Source organism: Sylvia atricapilla, chromosome 1, assembly GCF_009819655.1.
Source record: "Sylvia atricapilla isolate bSylAtr1 chromosome 1, bSylAtr1.pri, whole genome shotgun sequence".
In the NCBI taxonomy this organism is placed as follows: domain Eukaryota; kingdom Metazoa; phylum Chordata; class Aves; order Passeriformes; family Sylviidae; genus Sylvia; species Sylvia atricapilla.
The window spans coordinates 133,006,835-133,033,813 of record NC_089140.1 but is presented as its reverse complement, the minus strand read 5'-3'; the positions used below and the strand labels follow the sequence as shown (position 1 = coordinate 133,033,813).

Below are 26,979 nucleotides of genomic sequence, written 5' to 3'. Positions count from 1 at the left end.
CTGCACAGGTTTAAGCCAAAATTTAAGCTAAAAGCACATAGCAATAATTAGGTGTTTATAATAGCACAGCATTTTAAACACATTTAGCAAACTGAATAATGTATACTTCTCAGAAAATATAATGCAAAATAAAATTCCATTTTGTTCAAGCTGTCTGCAGTCATCTTTCTACTGAGACATTGCTGCCTGAGGGGCCCAGGAATTCACTTACCAGGGAAATTAAAGTAACCAATACCAAGACAAAGTTCAGAGCCTGAAACTAAACTCAAGTATCTCAAGACTATAATTTCCAGTCCCTATATCCAGTGAGTTACTCTGCTAATGCAAGTGGTCAGGAGTCATCCATCATTCATAGAGTAGTTTAGGTTGGAATAGACTTCTAAGATCATTGAGTCCAAATGTTAACCCAGCACTGCCAAGTTCACTGCTGAACCATGTCCCCAAATACCACATCCACACGCCTTTTAAATGCCTCCAGGGATGGTGATTCAACCACTTCCCTGAAAAGCTTCTCCCAATGCTTAAAAACCCTTTCCAAGAAGAATTTTTTCTTAATATCCAATCTACACCTCCCCTGGTGCAACTAGAGGCTATTTCCTCTCATCCAGTCGCTTGTTACCTGAGAGACTGACCCACATATGGCTACAGCCTCCTTGTAGGTAGCTGTAGAGAGCAATAAGGTCAACCCTGAGCTGCTTTTTCTCCATGCTAAACAACCTCTGCTCCCTCAGCAGCTTCTCATAGGACTCCAGACATTTCACCAAATTTGTTGCCCTTCTGTGGACACACTTCAGCACCCCAATGTCTTTCTAGGAGTGAAAAAATGGGTTCTGCACAAGAGTTGCATTTCAGCCCAAAATTTTATCCACAATGAAAAGCCTTATTTTCAGATGTGTCAGGAACTTTTTCTGTTTGTAAATCCAGATAATTACATTAAATCTTAGTTAGCAGCTCATATAAGTAGAAAACTCAGCAATTCTTATCCATAACCCATATATATGTGTATTTTGGCAATGGCATCTATAGCACATGCCATCTATCTGTACTGATGCAAAGTCTCATTCCTTTACTACATTTGTTTCAAAAATACAAGTATGTACTTTAACAACTGATATGAATTTTAGAGAAAAAGGAGAAGTTGTCATGAGTTTACACAAACTCCTAATGATAATGAAAACTTAGTCTGAGAAATGGCTACTTAAGTTCTGCTCTTGTGAGAATTACTTCCCTGAATCACAGTTGTATTGGCTGGAAGTCACAGTGGTGAAGTTCATGAGGCTTATATGACTAGACAAGTTTTTGTTTTGTTTTGTTTTTTTTTTCCAAAAACAACATATTGACAATAACTTCATAGATGACTTCTCAGTGTGAAAAGCAACTGTTTGTAAGAACTTGGATTGCTGTGCCAGTGTCAGGAAATTGTTTCTATTGGAAAACTTGCTTTGTTCAGGAATGGAATTCACTTAATTCAGCTTTTCCTGATTGCCCACACCTTTCCAGAAATGAAAAATTCAATAATCAATCAAAAAGCAGAAAACGGTGAATCTCGCCTGATCCATGCCAAAGGAAAGTAAGAAAAGCAAGTTTATTATTGACATTTTATTATTGTACAGAAGTTTTAATTTTCGCCTCCCCTCCAGAAATGTCCCTAAAACTTCCAGCATTTTACCAAAACTAATAAAAATTACTGACAAGAAGTTCTGAAACTGTACCTGCCTCCCAAAGGTTTACATAAATGTTTCTGACATTTCTAAATCTGCTTAAAAACTACCATTAGAAAGGGCAACTGTTAAGAAAAAATCCAGGATGTTTAGGCCAGATGTAAAGTGTAGAAGCCACTTCTCATTTCCTGGCTGCGCTTCTCTCAAAGTTTTATTACAGATGCCTCATTTTGTATTCCCAGGCATGGAGCACAGATGTGGCTTTAATCCAGGCTTCAAAAAGTGTTTGTTCACTTTTAGTTCTGCCAAGTCCATTCATTTAACAATTTTTCTGCTGGTGGCAATGACTGTCTGGTAGCATATGACATTCTTCCCTGTAGTGTACACTTGAAGTTCCTTCTTTTACAATAATGCCAGCTAACCTGTCACTGAGTACACCCACTTCTTAATGGATACTACCCTCATATAGATAACCCCATGTGTTGGTAGAAGTTGAAAAACAGCAAGCTGAACAGCAGTTCTGCTGATAAGAACCCCTGGAAAATAGGGTGGAAACCAGGCAATGAACCAGTGGTGTGTGTGCTTGCATTACAAATTGGACAAATTACATATGGGTCCATATTAGCAAGAGTATGAGCAGCACAGTAAGGGAAGTTATTTATTCCCTTTGACTGGCACTGGCAAGGCTGCACCTGGACTATTGCACCCAGGTTGGTGTCTGCCTGTTATTAATGGATGTGGACAAATTTGACACATTTGACAAGTCCAATTTGTCAACAAAAAAGAAAATTATCAGGTCTTTGCTCAATCCAATGAAGAGGAATGGACTAAGGAGCGATTTACCACCTGTCTGAAACTAGCTGTCTAATCTAAACATTACCTGGAAAAAAAATCACAGAGCCAAATTCTTCCTGGTAGTCAAAAATCCAAATCAAGCAGCAAGAGGCACTAAAATGGCACTTTGCAAGGGGGTTCAGGCTGGGCATTAGAAGAAGCATGTACATTTGGAACAAAATGCAGTACTGAAAAAACTTGTCCCGAGACACTTTAGGATCACTATGCTTGGAGCTTTTCAGAACTTGCCAGATAAAGCTCCAGTTGCTTAACTGAGTCTTGGCAATAACCATGCTTTGAGCAGGAGGTCAGTTCAGAGACTCTCCTCAAAGAACATTCCTGTTGTTACATAATTGGCAAGGGCTTTATGGAATCAGACAAGAGATATGAAGTATAAACCAAATCAAAATCATAAGGAAAAGAACTTTTTGGCCTAGCAGTGCTGAAAGGAAAAAAGGTGACCATTTTTTACTAACAGAAAAAAAAACCCAGCTCTTTATGTTTTTTATAAACTATTGTGAGAATAACTCTCTCAAGGTTTGACCAATGAATTCACATTTGCTTTCAATTCTATGTAGTGCAAATGGCAGAAAAACCTTGACTTTATGCTTTGATACAGATATGTGTAGGCAGTAAAACAGAAATTTAAAAAAACCCACACCAATGTTCAGTAATGCAAAATAGGACTTTTTTAATTTAAAAATTATGATTTTGCCAGTATTCAAAACTGAAATGAGAAATGGCATCACACAAAACTCGTCTTCAGAAGACCATGATTCTGCTTTAAGTCTACCAGATACAGAAAAATATTAAACAACCAAAGACCCAAATCTAACTTCAAACAAAAACCTCACATCCAATTCTATTTGAGACTAATGGGTTATCATACCCAGGCAGACAACACAACTAGAGTACTGAAGCCATTCACAATTCAGAGTTTTCAGCTTTCATATCAGTGAAAATGACATATTGACAAAAAGTAGATGTCAGCAGAGATCTCTACATTCACTCAATTCACAGCACTTTAACTTCCTCGCTGGCAAGATCTCGACTGTCTCATTGGAATTGATGTACTATTTCTAACTGTCTGATTTCAATAAAAATAAACTATTTTCTACTGTCAGTAGGTTTAACTTCAGGAGCACCTATCTAAGTGAAATGTCTAAGTTTAGACTGAAAAATATACATTTAGAGAGTGCATATTCAAAGGGCTTAAAAATACAACTGTTGAGTAAAAACACTACTTTTTAATCTATGCACTGGAATTTACAATGAGTAGGAGATATCTAAGGTACTGAAAAGAGCTAGTCAGAGGTGTTTGCTTTGATTCCTGCTGAAAGTACCAGTTTTAACTAAATTTTCACGACTTTTACTTTTGAAACAGAAAGATACTATAAAATCCAATTCATTTCAATTTCTACCTGCCCTGGGTCCAAGAAATCTATGCAGAAAAAATAACTCATAAGCTTATCTCAAAAGTGTACACAGTCAATCCTGTGAGTTGTACTTGGGATAAATAATCTGATTTTTATTTGTTTAAGCAAAGAATGTAGCAGAAAATGAACTCTACACTATTTCTTTCAGTTGGAAAATGCATTTTCCCCACTTTAAATGTTAATATATAGGTTAATAGATTTTTCCTAGCATTTTCACTATTTTGTTTAGAAAAAAAAGGTTAAATATGAAACCTATAATGACAATAACAGGCCTATTCAGCACTGTAAACAGTGAGATATTTCACTGTGACTTTTTTTCTTAACATAGAGTAAATCCTCTCAAAAATGTCAAATCTGACATTTTTAGTTTTTTCACCTATTATGGTTTGGGTTGGTTTACAGGTTGAGCTATCTAGGAAAAAAAAAACCCATGATTTTCATGTTTCCTAATCTCTAATCTATTAAGGAATATGCACTTTGATATCATTAACATGAAATAGACACAGAAGAAGAGTGATGTAATTTTAAGTGCAGAACATCTTTAAAGAGCCTACAGAATAGACTAGTCAGAGAATAAGGACGCCCTAACATGGTGAACATGGTGAAAGATTTACTTGCTTACAAAAGAAGTGACTTTGTTCACACTGAGAAAAATACTAGCTGGCTCTCTATCAGTGTTTATTTATCAATATAGTACACTTAGTGAATTCTTCAATACAGTGAAGTATTTATTTATCAATACAGTACACTCCAAATTCAAAAAATATTCCTACCATATTTACTGAATTTAAAACAAAACAAACCAAACAAACAACCACGAAAATAAAACCAACAACAACCACCAAAAAAAAAAAAAAAAAAAAAAAAAAAAAAAGAAACACCACAATGGCCAAAATCTGGATTGTAGGTAAAAAGGGCACACATAGAGTTAAAATAAGTTCCCACATATGGAACATTATGTCTTTGGATAGTTTCCCCTGAAAAAATACCATAAAATCAATATATTTTTAGTCTAAGTGCACATATATTATAAATCTACGTGAATTAGACTGACTGTGCCTGAAATGCTGAAGAGAAGAAAAAGAGCTAAGAGAATGGAAAGAAAGGAGTGTGGCTCCTAAATGATCTTGCTCTTGGTTTATACCAGTGCTGCTGCTCATTTCTAATTCAAGTGGGAAAAGCCAACTAAATTAGACCTAATGAGCATCCAGAATTACCAGATCTCTGTTACAGTCTCCTTTCCATGAAAGGAACAGGGTAAAGATGTCCTGTTATGATCTAACATCATTTGCCTCATGCTAGAGAATGAACCCAGTATATTCTCTGTGGTGGTAACCTCAAACCAGGCTATTCTTAGACATAAAATACATGGCCAATACGATGCCTTCAAATTGGCCTGGCCCCATTCTCTCTTTTCCCCACTTACTACTGCTTTCTACAAATGCTTACAGGTCACACTGCATCACATTTTGTTCACAGTTTATTTGACCTACCTCACAAAATAGAAAATATTCTCCCATTGCTCTCTTCCTGACATCAGAATGAATTAATTAGTTTGGTCTAACCCTAAATAAATTTTTAACTACAGATGAAGTCATGTCACTGACTCTAGTTTAATTTAACACACTCAGAAACTCAGTTTAAAAAAAAAAAAAAAAAAAAAAACAACGACAAGAAAGAATGTGGGGAAAAAAGCCCCTTGCATTTTAATAAATGGGGATATGACTCTGTATGAATCAACAGAAAACACACCAGCTAGACAAAAAGCCTACCTGGAACAGACAGGATTACCTTACCTATTTTTTTCTCTTTATTATGTTCAGTATTGAGTAAAACTGCAGCCTTTGTTTATTAACTTTGTTTATTAGCAGCAGTGAAATTGCTCTTTGTTAACCGGGGACCAGGGAATAATAGCTAAGTACAATAGTCCTGTGAACACAAGAAGAAGTGAACATGAAGAAGATGAAGATATCGACTACAAAGGACTGACACAATTAATGTTATCATATTTCTGTGTGGGCTTAATGAAATTGAGATAAAGGCAGACAAGATGCATAAATAGGAAAAAGGAAGTAGGTAGCTCCTGGCTGCACCTGTTACTTCCAGTCTTCCTCAAACAACAAACAGATACTTGCTCCTACATTTTCCTCAGTAGCTCAAACTAATTGCAAGATTAAATTGGGAAGTGGTATTTTTCTAATTGTTTCTCGTTCATTAAAATTGGTCTTTTACTGAATCGTTTATTCTACTTTTACAATCTACAATAGACATAAAGCTAGAAAGTCACAACTAAGTTTAAACAGACATAATATAGTAAAACAGCCAATCTATCAAGATCTTTTCCAACGCTTCTTTGGTGATAATAAAAAATATAAGCATTTAAAATTAAAGATAATATCACATTGCTCCAGAAGTTTAATTGCCAAATATTTCAGACAAAGTTCCCTAATTTCTTCATAGCTGATAGTTATTAAAGTAACCACCTGTAAACAAGTAAGGTTCCTTTGTAGGCCCATGTAGAGACCATTTTAAACCTTTGAATATTTTCACACCACTCTGTTTTATTTCAATGTAATTGAGAAGGTTCTAATTATTCTATTCTGGATCTTATTTAAAATCCTATGTTACACCAGAAGTTTCCACAACTTTCATGCAAATATTATAGTGATTGCACTGGGGTATTTTCCCTCATTCTCCATAGCTGCTCATGCAGTTAAAAAAAATTAGAAAATAGTTTCTTAAACCGTTGTGAGTCTGTCTATTTCTACCATGTTTTTCTCATTTGACTCTAAAATAAACATTCTTAGCTGCATTTTTAATTCTTTCTCCATAGAAACATTCTTCAATTTTCCTCTAATAGATTTTGTCACCTAATTCTCTACCTTCTCCAGCTGCACAGGAAATACCAGTTTTACTCTGGTTTTAATGTTTAAGCATCAAGTGGGTAATCTAAATCCATACTGTTTAAGTGGTAGTTTTCCTTCTGCTCTTTACCCTTGTGACAAGGCCAACACTTCCCAGGTAATTTTAGGTCCATTTTAAGTAAGATTAACCATGCCAGTTGTAATTGAAAAAGTGCCTGACTGTCCAAGGAAACTCTCCAAGTTCATTCCACAACTGCATTCATGCAGTTAAAAATATTTTATCTCCAGTTCCATGGCCTCGTCCCTGTGTTTGCAATCCACCCTATCCCAAAGGAGCTGCTTTGATAAAGTGCTGAAGCTGTAAGAACTGAACCTCAGCTGACAATGAAGATCAGGAGCAAGCAGTTGAACTTACAGCAAAAGTAGGCTGCCAGGAACTGTAAAAATTACAAATAATTTTGGTCATTTTTTTTAACTAACCCATTACCAAAAAAAAAAAAAAAAAAAAAAAAAAAAAAAAAAAAAAAAAAAAGACATAAGCAGTCATTCCATATGCTCTACATATCCAGATACCTTCAACTTCACTTAAATAATTTCTGCCAATCCTGATAGGAAAAAAAAAGTCTCAAACACAATTGTGTTTCAAGTTTGGAAAAATAGTCATAGACAGAAGGAAACCTTTAGAACTCTCTCATTTAAGGGTAATGATGCAACATGAGTTCAAGCTTTACTGAATATTAAAAAGGACACCTTACAATAGGTGATACTATTTGAACATTCAGTTCTACTGATACCATAATATTATCATGTACTACTGCTGCTAAGCACTTTGGACAATTGAAGGTGGGGTTTTCAGAAAGTATACCTAGATATAGTGACCCTTTCCTTCTTTAAGTTTCATGGTGATGACAACCAGCATCTGTCCTTAATTTCCATGAGAGAAGGCACAATGGACAGGGAAGACCTGTAGCCTGTATATTGCTGTAAAATAAGTACATCAGGCATAGCATTATACTCATCCAGAATCATGACTCTCTCAACTACCACCACTTGCAGTTGTCTATCTATTAGAAAATCCCAACCAGAAACCAAAATGTGTCTAGACCTGTAAGTCAATCAGCCCCAAACAATCCCCAGGTAGAAAAAAAAGTAGAAAGGGTCAGAGCTCCTTGCTGAACAGGAAGGAAATAACATCTCATGATTTTTTATTTTTTTAACAGTACTTTATTGTCTAGAATTAGGATTATTTGGCAGCTATAGCAGCACCCTTACTATGTTATGAGCTTCATGCAAAACCCAAGACGCCCTCTGGGACCTTTTCCACACACAGTTGAGACAAGGTGTATACAGACTTTCATACCCTATACAAAAATTCTCACCTGAAATCTAAACTCCTAGAAATATACTTGACTCCCATAAAAGTTTCCTTTTACAGTCTATTTCTATCCTATCATTCTACATTTTGTATCTATGCTGATGAAAACATGCTGGTTTTTATAGTTGGATGTTTCTTCCTGATTCACTTGAATGCTGTTTTGAAGCAGAAATATTGCACTAATGTAAAAACATTAGAAATCAAATTGCCCCTTGATTGTGTCTACATTTTTTGCTGATACTGCTTATTTTAGGAATTCTATTAAATATCAGTTTTAAGGAATCTGAGCTGAGCCACACCTATAAACATTTTAATTACTAGAAGTTATTTTTTATACAGCGTTATTGAAAGAATACAAATTACTGTTCTGTCTAAAATTTTACTTAGACGTTTCACAGTTTATATTTTACTTGCTTTCACAAATACACTTTCATTAATTTTATTCTAAATTTCCTTTTAAAGGGATACAGTTTTACCAAACGTGCCAGAAAAAGAAGCTATTTCAGTTGTTGGCAATTAAGCACATTGCAACATTATTACATTTATAAAGGGCATCTCCAGCAGAGATAGTATTTCTCATAGTCACTCAGGTTACTTTTTTTTGCATCATCTGTTGACTTAGAATAAGAAGCCATTCACTTCACACCTGTAGTTTTAGAAATGTCCAAAATAACTAAGGTACTGTAATAAACATTCTTATCCTTACTATGAAAGGAAAAATTACTTTTTCATTCACACATAGCCAAAATAAACACACACTAAATAATAGGTCAGACTGTCTCAGCTTCGAAATGTAACACCTCCTGACACTGCAGTATCATGATTAGAATGAGTTCATTCCACATTGTTTACAACATTCATGAGTATTTTCAATTATTAAGTAGCCCCTATCTTTTTACTTCTGTTACAGGAGTGTTCCTATCGTCATGATTTTCCTTTTCTAACCAACAGGAAATAAATGTGAGCAATGCAAGGAAAGCGAGTGTAAGCAAGTCTTGGTTGTGCTCAACACATGGAACACAGGGTTGTCTCAACTTCACCCAAGCAAACTACACCAACATGCCTGTTGCTGAATAATCATCAGCAGAAGTGGTGTTTTCAATTATTTCTGATGCATCTTGGTTTTGACTGTGTCAGTATTCCTGCTGTAAAAGCAGCACCAGTGAAGCCACATTGCTAGCAGCATTCTACGGGGAGAGCCTCTTGAAACAGTTTGCCAGTTCTGAGAAGACTGCTATTTTCCATACTGCGCATACTTTTAAAGTAACAGGAAGTAGGGGCAAAACACAAATTGCTTTCATCATGCTAATATAATTTAATTTTTAATGAGAAAGGAGCTCAGAAAGATAAATGTTCTCACCCGCAGGAGGGTCTTTTTGTAAACCCGTGAACAAGGTGTGTAATGACTTTCCCTACATTAATTATATCCAAATCCATGCTTCCATACCTCCCCTTTATAGAAAGATACCTCCCCTAATATACAGATTTTACTCAAACTTTGCTTCTCAGAAGAAAAATACACCAATTTAAGTGGCAGCAGTATTTCTTCATTTAAGATTAAAAGTATTTGATAAAAAGTATTTCGTAAAAGATAAGAAATTTGTGCATCAAAACCTGTATAAATACTATTTCTGACAGATAATGCTTGAGTTTTCCAAATAAGTGTAGTTATACAAAACCACCCCAAGTAATCAGTGTCAGAGAGAAGATCAGAATTTAATCCTATATTGAAATCCTTTAACCTCTTAATTAAAGCCTATTAATTAACCATTAAGAGCTCAGAGTTCCTGGGCATACATGAGGGTTGTAAGAGAATGAAGTCAGGCCACCAGCTGGCCTGCTGCCCATATCCCCACACAGTGAAGGAAGCAGCAGGCTCCAGGAGCCACCTGAGGGAGAAGGAACACTGAAAGCTCTGTGGATATCTGTTTTCATACAAAGCTTGAACACTGCTGTAAATATAAACAGATTTTACTCACTTTTTTTTTTTAGCCCAATTGCACTTAAACAAGAGTAAGTCATAGTTCTATTCCTCATCAAGTACTTGTTCTCCTGCATAACAGTTCTTGTGTTCATGCATTTGATTTTTTTGTATTTTTGATCAGGGCAAATAGATTACTATATCATTATGCCATCATGCAAATTGCTGAAAAGCTTTTTTTTTTTTTTTTTTTTTTTTTTTTTTTTAATAATAATATCTACAGGCCTAATCTAAAGGCCTGACTGGGCTCAGTGCAAATCAAACTTGGCAGACTGTAACAGAAGGAAAGTCTTACTTTATAATGCAGTTTTCCTTTTGCTCTTTTTTCACAGAGGTACCCTCAACTGCCATGACTTTGTAAAAAATCTACTATCCTAATTGTAGACATTGCAGAATAAAATTGGGAATTGGGGGGGGGGGGGGGGAAGAGTATTTATTATCCTCCCTACTGCAGAACATTGTCAATGCCACCTTTACAAAATAAATTGCATTCAAAATCAATTGCCATTCTTGGTTTTTATGTCTTTTGTACCCAGGACTGACCAGGCATCACTATTCAAATATGACACAGTATCAATTCTGATATATTTCCAATTCTTTCCGCTATCTAAGCTGCTACAACAGGATCTTTGTAACAGTCAGTTTCCAACATTGGAAGCAAGAGCTTTCTTTAAATATGCACACCCAAAGAAGGAGCTTATTAATCTACATCTTACTTCCATCTTTCCCTGGCCTCTAAAGGTTGAGTCAAAAGAGAGGCAAAGCCATGGCTGTGATATCACAGCCAATACCTGAACAAATCACCAGAGGAGATAAAGTTGTGATATTAGGATTACCACATCTCGTCAGTGTTGCAAGTGTAGGCAAAGAAAGAATATTCATTTAGTGTACATAAGTAATTAGCATTGTAACAGCTAGGAAATGGGAAACATAAACAATGGAGTCCCAAATCCAATAGCTAATCTTTTAAAGAATAGTTTCCAAGAGAACACATAGCATAATATTTTCTTAAGAAATTCAATATTGTAAAGAGCAGCACATCACTCGATATGATGAAATATGACCACAGTAAGCTTGTTAGTTTAAATTCACATTCACTCTTGAAACAGACAACATGCTGCTGTTTCTGAACTTACCTATTAATCAGCTTTTTATCACACAAATATTAGTGGTTCTGACCCTAATAAACCTAAGAAACCCTAAGAAACAATAAACCATGTTTAGCTCTTAGGCACATAACTGGGAGAAGGGAGTGTCCACAACTGCTCCAAAACTGTTTTCTGACAGTCTGTATACATGGATAAAGTACACCTGAGATTAGAGGCCTGACTGTGTTCCTGTTGACAAAATCAAAGTTCTCTCTCCTTAATATCCTCACACTGAAACAAGAAAATCCACTTCCTACACTAAAGCTATTCTTGGTAATCAGGTGTTGAAACAGAGAATATACAGATTGATGGAAAACTTCCTAAAGGATTAGAAAAAGGTGACATGTAGAAAGGGTAACTTGAGTTACTGACCAGCTCTCAAATTTTGCAGTAACTGAATCATGCTAGTGACAAATCCAAATTCCAAACAGGCCTCAGTAAAAACTGGATTTTTGTTTCTGTGACAGTGTCTTTTTTTTTGCTCTGTGAGAATCTTCACCGTCTGTAAACGTTATTCATAGATGAGACTTTGTACCCAGTGGTATTCCTCCTCACCCCAGGCTTCTGATCAACTCACTCTGGCACCATCTGTTTGTGTTTGTTCTGAGTCCAAAATACTCCAGGAGCCACATCACTATGAATTTACTTCAACCTTCCCTCTACACAGAACTTAATCAGAAAAATCTCTTTTGGAAGAGATAAGTAAATTTCCTACTTTTTAAAAATCAATATTACTTCTACTATCATCACAGAAAGCACCCATGAGTGCACAAGTAAAAGCAAATGGGAATGATTATGTTGGAAAAGTAAAAAGGTACATTCATCTGTAAAACAGAAGGTTTCATATTATAAATATTTTGTGGATTGGTCTCCTTTTGGAGCATACCTGAACATTCTGACTATCTGCTCAAGTGTCCTCAAATCTCCAAAACCAGAACTAGACTGAAGACTACCACCACATATAAAAATCTTCTCATGGTGATAAAAGACAATTGTCTCATCTAGTACGTCTTCCATAAGCAACCATGGCAGAGCGCCACATCCTGTAGTCAGCCTAAGTCAGCCTAATCCTTTCCTGCCTTAAATAAGGGAGAATAAATAGACACTTTTTTCCTCTAGCTTTGCTGCCCCCCAACAGCTCTTCAATTAAGAATGAACATTTAATCATATTTTTATATAATTAATTGAGAAAATACTACAACTGCTCCTTATCAAAGGAATAAAACAAGACAACAGTGATAATAACACTTGAATCATGCTCACTCTGCAAACTGTCTCACAATCAACCACTGCAAATACATCAAAATGAAAGCACACAACTGAGAGAATAAACCCTCCCAAAGACAAACACAGCATTAATTCATAGCTATCAATTAAACAGAAATGCTGTTGAAAGAAGTTGGAAGTTTAAAAGCATGTAACCAACAGTACTGAACTTTCATCTGGAAAGCTCTGCAGCTGGGAAGCCTAATTGTATTTTCAGCAAGCCTAATTGTGTTTCCTTACTCCAGGGGACAGGAATTCCCCAGATGCTGTTGAGTGACAGGTCTGGTCTGCTTTCAGTAAGTAAGAAGCAAGCAAAAATACCCACAGCTATGTGAAACACAGTATGAAAACCATCACTGTTTCCACTGGTATCATTAGCAGCTGTAAGTGCCTGTATTAGCATACAGCACTACCCACTGCTGGGTCAATTGTAAAAGTCATTCCAGAGGTAGGAACTACTCTCAGTACCTGGATTGAGTAGCAAACCTTAAGATGTATGGCTTTAGACCACACAGGTAGTCTTTGTGAAGTACCAAACATTTTCAGTACAAAGAAACTCAATAGAGTTAAAAGGAACTCACTGTATCCATTTCTAGAGTTACTGGCATTAACTGCTTCAGAACTTGATTCTTGGCTCTGAAATTTGGTATTGGTTAGTGAACTTAATGGTTGATTTTCCAATAATTCAATACAGAATCTTTAGGGTATTTATGCAGTTATGGTATTGTAACTGATTCAACCATGATCACTGAATGTCTCCTCTTTCCTGAATATTTATTCCACATTTTTCATTCTGCTCTTGTCTTAATATCTCTACCTGCAGCACAAAACAAAAGCATTTGGAATATTTTTAATATCAAATTACTGTTCATTAAAACTACCCTTTGAAAGCCTTTTTCATTGCACCAATCACTTCTGTATCAAATACATCAGGCTTCTTAAATCAAACAGTTAAAAGTCATCAGTAAAGCCAATTTGATTGTTTCAGGAAATGTTATTTTTACTACTAAATAAACTTTCATGCATCTCTGACTTCACGCAATAATTTAAGAACTTCTAGTTATTTCCGGAAATTTTTCAATCAACTCCGTAGCACGTACAGCAGAAGAAATGAAGGTATCTTTTGGTCATGTTTTCTTACTAACAGTTTACATGGAAAAAAACCCAAAACAAAACAAAACCAAACAGGGATAAAGATACTGCTCTCAAAATACAAGTTAGTGCCTTTACATTAGTCACACCCTTACTCATGTGTGATACCTCAATACCTCAACATCCTGGGAGGTTATTCCTCTTTGGTGAAAGCTGTGCTGAGTTTTTCCAGGTAAAATGTTGAAAGGATGAAATAGATAGGGAGAAGGTGATAAGGAAAAATATATTGAGGAGAGGTACCAAAGGACTGTTCTGATCTACCATCTCATGCAAAAGGTCTTGAGAATCATCCCTGGAGAAAGCAGCTCTTAGCCTGTAATACCAGGTGAGCCTCATTACAAGTACTGAACACACCAGAAAGCTCAAGTCAGCAGTTTTCTTATAAAAACAAAAGCTGTAATGCCAAAACAAGCCTAAGTCAACCATAATTATTTTTCCCAAGTGATGAAAACAGACACTCATAACTCTGCTGTCTTGTGTGAGTGCACCCTGAACATACTCTTTACATTTACAATACTACGAGGGTGGCTGCATGACTCACAGAAGCATGGCTTCAGGGGAGAGACACATCAGTTCCATTGAAGTCTAACTAGTTCCCACATCCTTTGATTTTATGATTCTGACTGCTAAGCTTATTATTTTCTCTTGGAAAACTCAACCAAAAAGAACACTAACCTTTCTATAGTTATATAAAAAATATCAGCATCTATTTTTTATGTATTTTTTAAACTAGATAATGCAGAAAACACTATAATGTGATGATCTAGTCTTCAAATCCAATAGTACTAACTTTAGTTTTAAATGTTTAGAATACAGAAAATACTGAAAAAATAACAAATATCCATGGTGAGAAAAACTGTAAGAGAGTGGAGCAGCCCAAAGGGCCAAATTGAAACACACTGGGAACTTGCCAAAGAGAGATAAGAAAATCTTTAAACTAGAAAAACAGAAGTCCTGATTTTGAAGAATTGTTGTCTATGAAAACAATTTTTGTGTTATTAAAAGGAATTGTGTCAACTGACTGGAGCCCAGGAATCACATACACCAAGCCACAGCCTGGCTGTACATTCTGGTTTTCTCCATCAGGTTTCAGACTAGGATTCTGTCTATGCAGGAAGGGTGTAGAATTGCTGAACTCTCAAGCTTCCCTTCAGTTTCAAGCACCTAACTGCTGTTCTGTAGCATTAAGTTTTTGTGCTGGGCTTATATTCATAATGGGAATATTAATTCAAAATAAAAAATTACCAGAGGGCAAATAATGACATAAAGCACGCCATGCAAAGTGATTCAGATAATATAAACCCCATGGAAGTTCAGAGTTTGGTATTCGCTATGTTCACAATGAGAATGATGAACTTGACCACAATTCATCAATGTAATATCACACATGTATTTTTTATTTTCTATCCAATTATGAGAAGACAATTGTTCCTTGCTTGAAGAGAAAGGAAAATGCAGTTAAAAAAGCTGATAGAATTTTTCTATCCACCTAACAAAACATTAGAATTTTTCTATCCATCTAACAAAACATAAAAACCAGAAGATAATCTCTTTTTCTTTTCTTTTGCTAGTCTCTGACAAGTCATCTCCATGAATGTGACTGAGAGATTATATTATCAAAATAGACACTCTATAAGAAAGCTAAGATTATGTTGCTTATTGCAATATTTTCTTGGTTAAAAGAAAAAAAAAAGTAATTAAAAAATTACTTCCACAAATTTGAATTTCCCTCAAATTGGCATAAATAAAAACATGCGTACCATGAATGGTTGAAAATTTATAGATAATCCATAAAAAAAACCTCCATACATCATAGCAGCTGTGTATGCCCAGAACAGTCACTTCTAAATAAAAAAAAAAAAGTTTCCAATAGAGGAGTCCATGTTCTCAATGCAGATCTGTATTTTCAAGAATTATTAATTACCTGCATTTCTTTTTCTTATTTTCGCTATAGTTTAGTCAGAGTGCCTCAGCATTAAAAGCCACTCCTCTTCCAGTTTAGTCCCTGACAAACTAGAAAAAAAAAAAGGTTCTGATTTCATTTAGCAAGTCAAAACCATCTTATTCCACTTCTTGGAATAGTCTTACTTGGAACTAGTAATATTGCATGTGAAATAGTGTTCACATCACTTCCATTCACAGAACATAACATGCCCAGTCATTTTAAGCAGAATGACATTAAATTACCATGAATAATGTAAAGCCAGTAAAGTGCAGCAGCTGTGGTCTGACCTGATCTTCTCTAGAAATTTTGACCTTCCTAATAACAAGACCTTATAAATCATATAAATTGATGCAGGATCTTGATCATGCATGATCTTCACAGAATGAAATGCACGATTCTTCTTTGGAAAATAAAAATTATAGCATTCATTAGGGTTACAGTTAATACCAAAATGAGTGTATAGCCTTTGTTTTGCCAGAACGCCTTTTGCCTCTGTCCTAAATGTTGCACTGGAAACTAAGGTCGCTGATTCAGCTTCAGGCTTAACATGGTTTCCTCTTATTATGAGAGTATCACTTCTGTCTTAAGTTAAGCTTAAGCCAGCATTTTCTAAATCTATTTGCTTATCTCATTCAGACAACCTGTCATCCCTCTAGGGGTACTGTCTATTTCTTTTTGAAAGCAGTTCAAATCAGGATGTTGTCAGCATATTAGTAGTGCCACAGCCTGTGACATTCACAAACCCTGAGAAATTACAAAAATTAGAGCAAGAAGACTTCCCACAAAGCTTTTAGGAGCTGATCTATGTTCATGTTTTGCAGCCTGTATTGTCTAGTAAGCATTGCCTTACACATCTATGCACATACATATGGAAACACCCCCTTCTTCAATCATATATGTTTTATTTCTTCTGTTGCATAAAAAAAAAATAAATCTAGACATTTTAGTACACAAAATAGGTCAGATATAGCTCCAATTCAGCCCTACCTTATAAATTAGTGGATATTTTCCTTTATTATTCTTTTATCCAATTTACTACTTGAGTAAAGTATATAAACACAGATAATGTCATGTGGGAGACTCCTTTCACCTTTTCATTGTCCATAATGCCAACTGCTGGCCAGCGAAGTATTTCTGGTTGCATTCTTCTTTCTATATGCAAGTCTGGTTTTATAACCCCAGATCCTCAAGGAATTCTTCTTTACACCATACTACTTGGGTTTTGTTTAAAGTTTAGTTCTATGTTTCACAAATATTCAATAGGTTTCTTACATTTTCACTGATCTTTTTAAAATTCCCTTATTAATGAAGTTTACTAATAAACTTTATTAATTTATCAAAAATGCAGAATCTATTCTTTTTTAATTAATCATATTTTGTGGTTCTGCTGAATTACAAATCCATTTATGTCTTAGGATTAAAATAGATCAATTGGGTTACAATTAAGATAGATATTTCTTATGATCACTATACTTATCTGTTCTAAACATGTTTATTGTTGTCTGCTGATAAAACTGAGTTCCACTATATTGATAGAATCATTGAGGTTGGAAAAGACCTCCAATATCAAGTCCAACCTTTGACTGAACATCACTGTGTCAACTAAACCACTGCAGGAAGTGCCACATCAGGTCGTTGTTTGAACACTTCCAGGGATGGCGAGTCCATCTCTGCCCTAGGCAGCTTGTTCCAATGCTTAACAAGCCATTTCTTCACTGAAAGGGTATCTTAACCTCATTAATATGGTGAGCAACCCAATAAATAAGTTTTTCTTGTATTAAATATTATTAGAAAAAGATCCAGGGCAACCATACAATCGGGCAACTCTCATGTCATGTTGCAAATGGTAAATATAATAGTCTCAGTAAGAGATGTAATAAGTCATCAGAATCAAATGACAGAAGTTTTTTTGGTACTTCATATTTACTACCTTATGGAGACAAAACCAGTTTCATAGTTAAGAGGCATTTTGTGGATTTCTACTTCACTTTGAAATAGCTTCAGTCTCCCTGTATTTGTTTTATATAGTGCAAATTGTAATTTTATTTTTAACTCATTTACTCTCTGTTTTCTTTTTTTCTATCTTACTGCCCAAGAAAACAAACACAGTAGAATGTTAGACTTCTCATTACTCCAATGTTACAAGTATATTGGCTGCAGAGACCAATTTTTCTTTTTCTGGAAATTATTCTTTCAAGTGGAGTGTGTTATTTTCAACAGGTTCTATTAAAAACCTGTCTGAACAGGAACTGCACTAACTGCAAATAAACCCACTGAGTACATATATATGGTGCAAATTGTACTAAATAATTGTTGATGTGGGCTTGTTATCACATGTCCATTAGATAATTTGAAGACATTCAAAAGTACCTAGTGGTTGGCAGACATATTCTTTATGCAGTAAATTTAGAATTCAGAATTAATGATCCATTGATTTAAGTTAAGTATTTGAGAAATGTCAATCTATTTTAACCAGAATTCATTAGAAATTCTTATAAACAGAATATTTTACTGTTTTGCTGGTGTGGTCTGACAATAGAAAAATTAAATTTACAGAAAAGTATTAAGAAAAAGGTTTTACTGGGTATCATCTTACAGTAATTTTCAATCTTCATTTCCTTATAGTGGCAACAGGACTTCAAGAAATACATAAACATCTATTTATTGATAGCAAGCCATTTTCAGCAGAAAAAGATACTTATGTTTTGCTAAGCAATGTACATTTTTTAACCTCTCCTAGAATTAGTCTAGTGAAAGTGCAAAAAGGCAATGAAATAATGTATTTATTTTGAAATCATTTAGCTACAAAAAGCATTGTTCAATGACTTTTGATGCTGACCATATTTTGTCTAATGTTCATTAATAATGTGCTCATAACTATCAAAGAAAGAATAGAGGCTCAATTTCTGCTGTCAAATTCAATGATGGACCTCTTACAGTTCTTAGCAAGCAAGCAAACATCCAGCATGAAAATAAACAAAAAATTTTATGGGAAAAGGGGAAAAAACCCACCATCTTTTCAATATTTGGATATCTTTAAGTGGCAAACATTAGAAACTTTCCTAAGTCACTACTCAAAAACACAGAGCTCTCATATCTTCAATACTGTGATATAGATCACTGCTGACTAAAAAAGATTTAATCAAGCTTCTGAAAAGAGATAAGACAACAACAATGACCAGAAGTAGTTCCTATCATAGAAGGAAAAACTCTGACTCTGCAGCTTAAAGGGATAACTGTATGGAAGGTAATAGACTGCATGGAATGTAATAAAAATGTTTAAAGGCTATACATATTAGAGATAAATTATATAACACAAGACTAGCACTTCCCATTGAAAATACCAGGAAGTATTTTTAAAGCAAACAAAGGGTGACAACTTCTCTATACACATAATTAAATGGTAGAATTCATTTTCACCAAGTTATGAAACCAAGAATAGAAGTAGGTTTAAAACGGGACTGCAAATAACTATGGTAAACAGATTCCTTATTGCCAGAGAATAAATCCAGCAGTATGCATGCAGCCACTGCCTCAGGAAGTCACCAAAATACCTGTATCAGAACCATTTTATGCGTATCCCTCTCCTTTTGTGCGTTCTCAGGTATTCATTGCTGAACACTGCTAATATACAGTATTACAACAGTGGAATCTTCAGTGCCTTCTAGCATGGGAACTCCTTTATTGTGATTGGAGATTAACACCATTACATAACATTCATGCAGAAGAAAGATATAAACCCCAAGTCAAACCCTTAGGCACAAGACCAGCACATCCTAATGAGGAACAACCTGAATATACCTTTTACAAAATATATACCTTATAAATCTGAAGAAATAAAAGTTGGTTGTATTAAGCATCAAAAACAGTTGCTTCAGGGGGCAGCTAAAAATTTCTACTCTGTAAGGATTAAAATATGGAAATATCTCAAACACAGCTGATAAAACTCATGATGAAGTACACATGTGCTGCAGATAGAAGTATTCTTCATCAAGAAAAGATATGCAAGACCACTCTCAATATCAGAATGATCATAGAAACTGGGAGAGGTGCCTAACATCCGTGGGAAAGAAAATGTCACTTCCATCTTGAAGAAGCATAAGGATCTACAGAACCACAGACTGGTCAGACCCACCTCAATTCCTGGGAAAGTGATGGTACAACTAATCCTGGGAACTATTTCTAGGAACATGAAATATAAAGAAGTGATCAGGAGTCAGCAGACATTTACCAAGGGGAAGTTGTACTCGACCAATGATCTACTATGAAATGACTGCATGAGGGGAGAGCAGTCTGTCTTGTCTCCACCAAGGCTTTTCCCACTGTCTCCCATAACATCCTCATAAAGAAGCTGATGAAGTACAGACTGGATGAGCAGACTTAGAAGTAGACTGAGAACTGGCTGAATCGCTAGGCCCAGAGTGGGGAGATCAGTGGCACAAAGTCTAGTTGGAGGCCAGCTCCTAGAGGTTTATCCCAGGGGTCAATATTGAGTCCAGTCCTATTCAAAACCTTACTGACATAGACGATGGGACGGTGGGTACCTTCAGCAAGTCCGTGGATGACACTAAACTGGAAGGAGTGGCTGACATGCCAGAAGGTCACACTGCCATCCAGAGGTACCTTAACAGGAGAAACAGGCTGACCAGAATCTCACAATGAGCAAAGTTCTGCACCTGGGGAGGAACCACATGCACTGCTGCAGGCCAGGAACTGCCCAGCTGGAGAGCAGCTCTGCAGAAAAGGACTTGGAAGTCCTGGTGCACACCAGGTTGAACGTGGGCCAGCATGCCTTGAGGAAAGGGAAGTGAATGGCATTCTGATCTGTATTAGGCAAAAGCAATACCGTGAGGCAGGAGGTACCACTTATTCAACACTGGCAAAGCCACACCTGGAGTTCTGTGTCCAGCTCCAGCCTCCTCAGTTAAAGAGAAACCTGGACATACTGGAGACAGTCCAGCAAAAGGCCAAAAAGATAGGGACTGAAGCACCTCTCACATGAGGACGGACAGTGACCTTGAACTTTTTAGCCTGGAGAAGAAAACGTTCAGGGAGGGGACCTTATCAATAAATACAAATACCTGAATGAAGAGTGCAAAGAAAATGGATCGAGGCTCTTTTCAGCAGTGTCCAGTGACAGGATCAGAGGCAATAGGCACTAAATGAAGCACAGAAAGCTCCCTCTGAGCAGAGAGAAACACTTTTCATTCTAGGGGTGACCAAGCACTAGCACATGTATCTCTTGCCCAGAGATTTTCTACAGTTCCATACCTGGATATATTCAAAATCCAGCTTTTCATAGTTACAAACAGTGGCCCTAGGTGACCCAGCATGAGAAGGAGGGTTGGACAACCTCCAGAAGTCTCTTCCAACCTCAACCATTCTGTGCTTTTGTGGCACAGAACTCATGTCCAAGAGCATCAGACTAATCTTACCTCTGCCCATAAGGACATATGGTCAGTGGTTCTACAAAAATACCTTCTCCAGTGCAAGAGTGAAAACAGTAACAACATACGTTGTTTTCAGACACTACTAACTCCTAATCTGCTATTACTCACCACATTTTGTCCTCCTCAGATTCACAGTAAATAAACTTTTTCATCAGCAAAGGTGGACAATCAGATATATCTTGAAATTAGACTCAAATACTGACAGTGATTTCAAGTGGAAAATTCCCCAATATATAGTAAATATGAATAGTAGTAAAAATTTCTACAGACATTTATTCCCCTCCCTAGTGTCCCACAGAGTTTCCCAGTACAATGCTTCTTTGAAAGTCATTAATGTCGAAAAAGAAATACAATTTAAAAGTTGCAGCATTAGTATTTCTGTTTAATTTTCTCTCTGAAAGGCACATTAATGAAATTATCACAAATGAGCAGTGCTGGAAGACATTTTTAATAGCCACTTAGTCCATTCTCTTGTTCCAGCTCAGAAACAGCTACACTTGTGTCTGTCCTAACAGATATTTGCCAAAGATTTTCACAGCTTCCACACAAGGCCTAAACATAGTATGCAAGCATTTTAAGTTTTCTCTCCATTAAAAGGTTCTCCCTTCCAAGTTTAGCCCTCCCTGATGCAACTTAAGTTTACTCCTTTCAGCCTCACCATGAGATGAATCAGGAGGCTAAATTAACTCATGCTTTTGATTCTTCCCTAACACACACCAAGCCTTTTAGACACCTAATTACTCATTCCTTTACTCTCCACTGAATTACAACTGTTACACATGATTTTTGAAGGATATGCTATCCCAGGTGAGATCTTAAGAAAGCCTAGCAGTGTAAAAGCTTCTTCACATTGGCTAGCGTCTGTATATTCCTGTATGACATTAATCTCTTTCAGGATACTGGCTACAGCTCAACTTACATAATATCAGGGCTCCCTATTCTCTGCCAAAGAACATTTCCCTACACCATTTTTCTTTGTCCTACATCAACCACATAAGTTACCCCTAAAGAACATCACTTTGCATTTTCCCTTTTCAATAGCATCATAACCGTAGCTTGGGGTTTTAGGATAGTTTTTTAATATAATCCTGCCATTAGGTGTTAACACAAGAACAGAAGAAGTGTTATCTATAAATTCAGGGAGTATACAAATTAACTAATTTCTTAGTTATGTAATAAAAACACTGAACAAAACTGCTTCCCAAAGAGGTCACCATTCAAAAAGATCCTTCCATAATAACAGTAACCATTTATTAATATGTTTGTTAATGATAACACATCTGCTTACACTGCCCATATAGTATTTTCAGTTTTTTGAAAGCCACGTGCTTCATACGTACAACAGTAATGAGCAGAAAAAATTTTGCTGCGTTAAGGAAACTGGGAATACAAAGTACTGAGGTGTTATGAACAAAATGTAACATTGCCAGTATCTAATAACAACCAAAAATATTATTATTACTGTACATAATTTTATAAGCAGTTAAGTGAGAATATGAGAAAGAGAGCTCAGAATAATACGTTGCTTTACAGAATATACATTTTTTGTCCTATTTTTCCATTTTAATTCATGAAAATTTTTCACTACGTATTCCCAAAACATATCACAGCTTTCATGACCCGCAAGTATGAAGGTCCACTTAAATATATATATTTAAAAAAAAAAAAAAATTAACTCTGGCTGGAAAGTAATTAACAAGTTATATGCATCCTTTAAACCAGCTATGCATGAGTTCAAAAGTAAATATTTAATCATATGAACTTACAAGGCATAAACCTTGTAAAAAGGTTTAGAAGAAAGAAAACAGAGCAACTTCACTGTTTAAAGCTTAAATAACATCCAAAATACATTTTAGGAATTTGAAAATTTATAATAGTAAGTATTTTTTAGTTTCTTTTTATGACTTGATGATCTTGGAGGTCTCTTCCAATCTAATGATTCTGTGATAGGAATACTTTAATCTCCATGCCTTAAGTTCTACTCTAAGACTGAATGTCCTAGCTTTGCCAGTTTCTGCTAAAACTTAAAATTTTCAGATAGCAATAAAAGTACTGGCTTAACCATATTAAAGGCTCACAGATGAAATACTGGCTCCATCAAAGTCAAAATTTCCTCAGCTTTGACAGACCCAAGATTTCACCTTATATCTGCTGAAGTTCTAAAACTTTACAGATATTCTAAAAGCATGAAAAAATGACATGATATTTTCCTGCTCCTTAGAAAGCTCTTCCAGCATATTATGTAGATTCATATAGCATTCTATGCATGACTCAGACCATGCATGTGCATAGACATGCTATAAATAATGCTACATATCTTATCATTCCAGCTCCTCATGCACAGAAAACACATCACTTTATCAGAAGCTTCATTACATAGAACATTAAAAAAAAAAAAAAAAAAAAAAAAAAAAAAAAAAAAAAAAAAGACAGAGTAGTAGTAACTCGTTAAATCCTTAAATTGTACTCTAATGCAATCACTTAAGCTACTGATAAGGAGAGTAAGACCTGATTTTCAGTTTTCCCTTTGCAAATGAGGGTTTGGAAAGCAAATGGTGCTCAGCTTGTAAAACGCTCTCAGCTGAATGTTCTGAATGAGCAGCTATTTTAAACATACTCTCCAGGATGTTCTAATGCTATACAGACATTACTTAATCTACAGAGAGCAGCTTACTTACGTCTGGGGCTCCTTTTCATTTTGCTGTTTTTGCTGTGGTTGAAGAACGTTATTTACCAGCTCAGTGATCCCACTAAAGGGAAACCACCTGTTTAAACAAGCAAATAATGTGACTGAATAACCAATCAAACCACACTAGTTTACATGTTTTCTTATCCAACTTTAGTAGAAATACATAGGCAGAAAAGCTAGAGCCAATGGGAATGTCAGCTGCAGTACTAAGTCAGCCACTAAGGGTGTAAGGGAAGTAAAGTTTTACAATTCACCAGTTCACAAGCAGGGAGCAAGAACCTACATCCAGCTAACATGTGGATGGAGTAAGAAGCTAAAGGCAGCTCTCTTACAAGCCAGTCAGGAAGCAGATGACAAACTACCTGCAGCCTATCAGGTATCAGTGAAAGCTAATACCATCAAAGGTGCAGAGAGCAGAACACGGCAAAGGTAGAAAAGTCAAGCCTATTGCATCTTTAAGATACTTTACTTACTGTGTCGGCTGTGGTTTTTGCTCTTCCTTGACCCTAAAAAGATAAGTTTGCACAACTGAGTGCAACATGTTGAAAACAACTACCCTGAAGTACTAAAATTTGTATCAAATGGGAAGGGAAAATTCCTAATAAGAGTTAAAAGGATTTGCTTTACTATTTTTATATGTTTTTATTAAATTGTACTATGAGCTTATTTCCATTTCATTTTAAAAATGGGGAGTGCCAAATATAGAAAACTTCAATATGTAACTAAAAATGAAATCAGTAATGTTCTATACCTGACTTCAATTTTTTTGCACATAATACCATGTTAAAACATTTCCAGGACAGTACATTCAGCTATATATACAAAGGAAGGTGCTTTGATTATGTGAACTACAATCTATTATTTTTTATTCACAACCATAAACATTTGCCTGTCATAGTTTAAGGCAAATTTATAACATGTAATATGCCATTTAAAATGCAATATAGTGAACTAACAGAGGAAAGGAAAATCTGCATTATATTTATTAAACTACAGTGATGTCAGGACCTGAAGACAAGATAACTAAAAACTAAGGAAGGAAAGGTAAGGAATTTTACTCTTGAGTGAACTTTACTAGGACTTGCTTAAAGAAATAACTGGATAATACATACAGTAGGTCTGTTTAGTACTGATTAATAGTTGTCCACTGTCTTAAGGACAATGTTCCATCTAAAATACATGCTTTAACTTGAATGAAAAAGCTGATGTTCTATACCAAACCCGTGCTAGTTTCAGCTGGGGTAGAGCTAATTTTCTTCACACTGGCTGGTATGGGGCTATGACTTGGATTTGTGCTGAACACAGTGTGGATAATATAGAGATGCTTTTGCTTTGCTGAGCAGGGCTTACACAGAGCCAAGGGCTTTTCTGCTTCTGGTACTGCCACCCTGGTGAGGAAGTTGGGGCTGTATGGGAGGTTGGGAGGAGACTCAACATCTGTCCTGAGCTGGGACAGGTGACCCAAACTGACCAAAGGGATGTTCCAGACCATCTGACATCATGCTCAGTAAGTAAAGCTGGGAGAAGGAGGAAGAGGGGGACGTTTGGAGTGATGGAGTTTGAGTTCCCAAGTCACTGTTACAGCTGATGGGGCCCTGCTCTCCTGGAGATGGCTGAACACCTTCCTGCCCATGGGAAACTTAATTAATTCCTTGTTTTCTTTGCTTGTGTGAGTAGCTTATACTTTCCCTATTAAACTGTCTGTATTTCAACCCACAAATTTTCTGTCTTTTATTCTTCTGATTCTCTCCCAGATCCTGCTGGTGAGGGAGTGAGTGATCAGCTGCCTGGGCCTTGTTTACTGACTGGCTTTAAGCCGTGACAAAACTCAAGAATAGAAACACATACCCACAAGAATACTTACATCCTCTAATTGCAGATATTGGTCTTAAATAAGGAGTTAGGATCTACTTTCCCTATATGCTCAAAAACCCAAAAAGGTTCCTACATACATATTCTGAATGTTTCTACAAAGAATACTCTCACCTAACTCAACAGGATGTACGGGCTCATAATTTTAAGTGGATGCTTGGTGTTGCACAGGAAACTAAAGCTCACCAAAATAGCTCCACATCTCCTCCACCATATGATATCACAGCAAATGACTCCAGAAACAGGATTCAGTGACTACCTAAGAATTAAATAACTGGACAATGGGAAACACCAGTATCTTTCCAAAACTTAGTACTGAAAGGGAAAACTGAACATGCAGCACACAGTAAAATGTCTTCTTGCTTGGTTTTGCCTCTTCAGTACTTTAGAAAGTACATACAAAGTAACATTGCAGTACAAAACCAAAATAAATAGATAAATAAACAAGCCCAACAAAACCAAGCAGGTATATTAAACAAAACAACCAAACAAACAAAAATCTCATGCCATCGCAATTGCACACTACCATGCATCATAGCCATGTGATCATCTTTAATCAAGAGAATCCATACTAGTTTTTCAATGTAGAAAATTCAAAGCAGGAGAAATGGGAGGGATAGGAAATCAAAGCATGTCCATACTCTTCTCACCAGGCAGCTCAGGACATTTAATTTAGATCCCCAACATTATGAGCCTTAAGGCTCCATGGTCAGCTGTGGGAACGAGATTCCCAGATAACAATTCAGAGTTCCTAAATTGCCTACACAGAACAAAGCACTGAAATGTGACCTCCCTGACAACTGGACATTGAAAACTGAATTTATCACTAATTTATATACCCCTTTCCACACATGATTTCCAAACATACATAGTCAACACTTTTAAGTTATTACTTCATTGTGAATTATTCTATTGAACTAAACAAAGGAAATCTGAGCCCTTCACATAATCAGATTATAACCAACATCTTTCCTTTCGATAGTGCCCACCGTCAATAATTTTTTACATGTGGAACTGAGATCAGATTAGTGCAATATCCTAAGTGTGCAGTTTGAAATCTTCAGTGTATTATTTTGAACAGAATCTAGCATATTTACATAATAGTATATATCTAGTGGCTTCAACTGCAGCTGCAAACCCTTGATATTTTTGAAAATCTTATAATCAGTAGTTTTGCACTGTTGAACAAAACGCATTGTCTATTATCAGACATATTGGAAACCTGCATTTTAAATTATTTTTTCAGCATTTTATAGGAACACTGTGTTCTAAGTCAAGATATTATATGACCCTACAATTCAAAATA

General features: G+C 35.9%; 1 protein-coding gene across 12 annotated transcripts in view; it reads right to left on the bottom strand.

The window, feature by feature from the left end:
• Positions 1–26,979, bottom strand: part of RIMS2 (regulating synaptic membrane exocytosis 2) — a 453,372-nt gene that overhangs the window by 368,585 nt on the left and 57,808 nt on the right. For 2 of the 12 annotated variants that reach the window (XM_066334680.1, XM_066334670.1), the window contains exons 2-3: positions 24,275–24,307; positions 23,791–23,877 (exon numbers count right to left, since the gene is read on the bottom strand). The exons of the other annotated variants lie outside the window; for them this stretch is intronic. In XM_066334680.1, the coding sequence (XP_066190777.1) occupies positions 23,791–23,877; positions 24,275–24,307 (120 nt within the window). The remainder of the gene's footprint in view (positions 1–23,790; positions 23,878–24,274; positions 24,308–26,979) is intronic. 12 annotated transcript variants of the gene reach the window in all.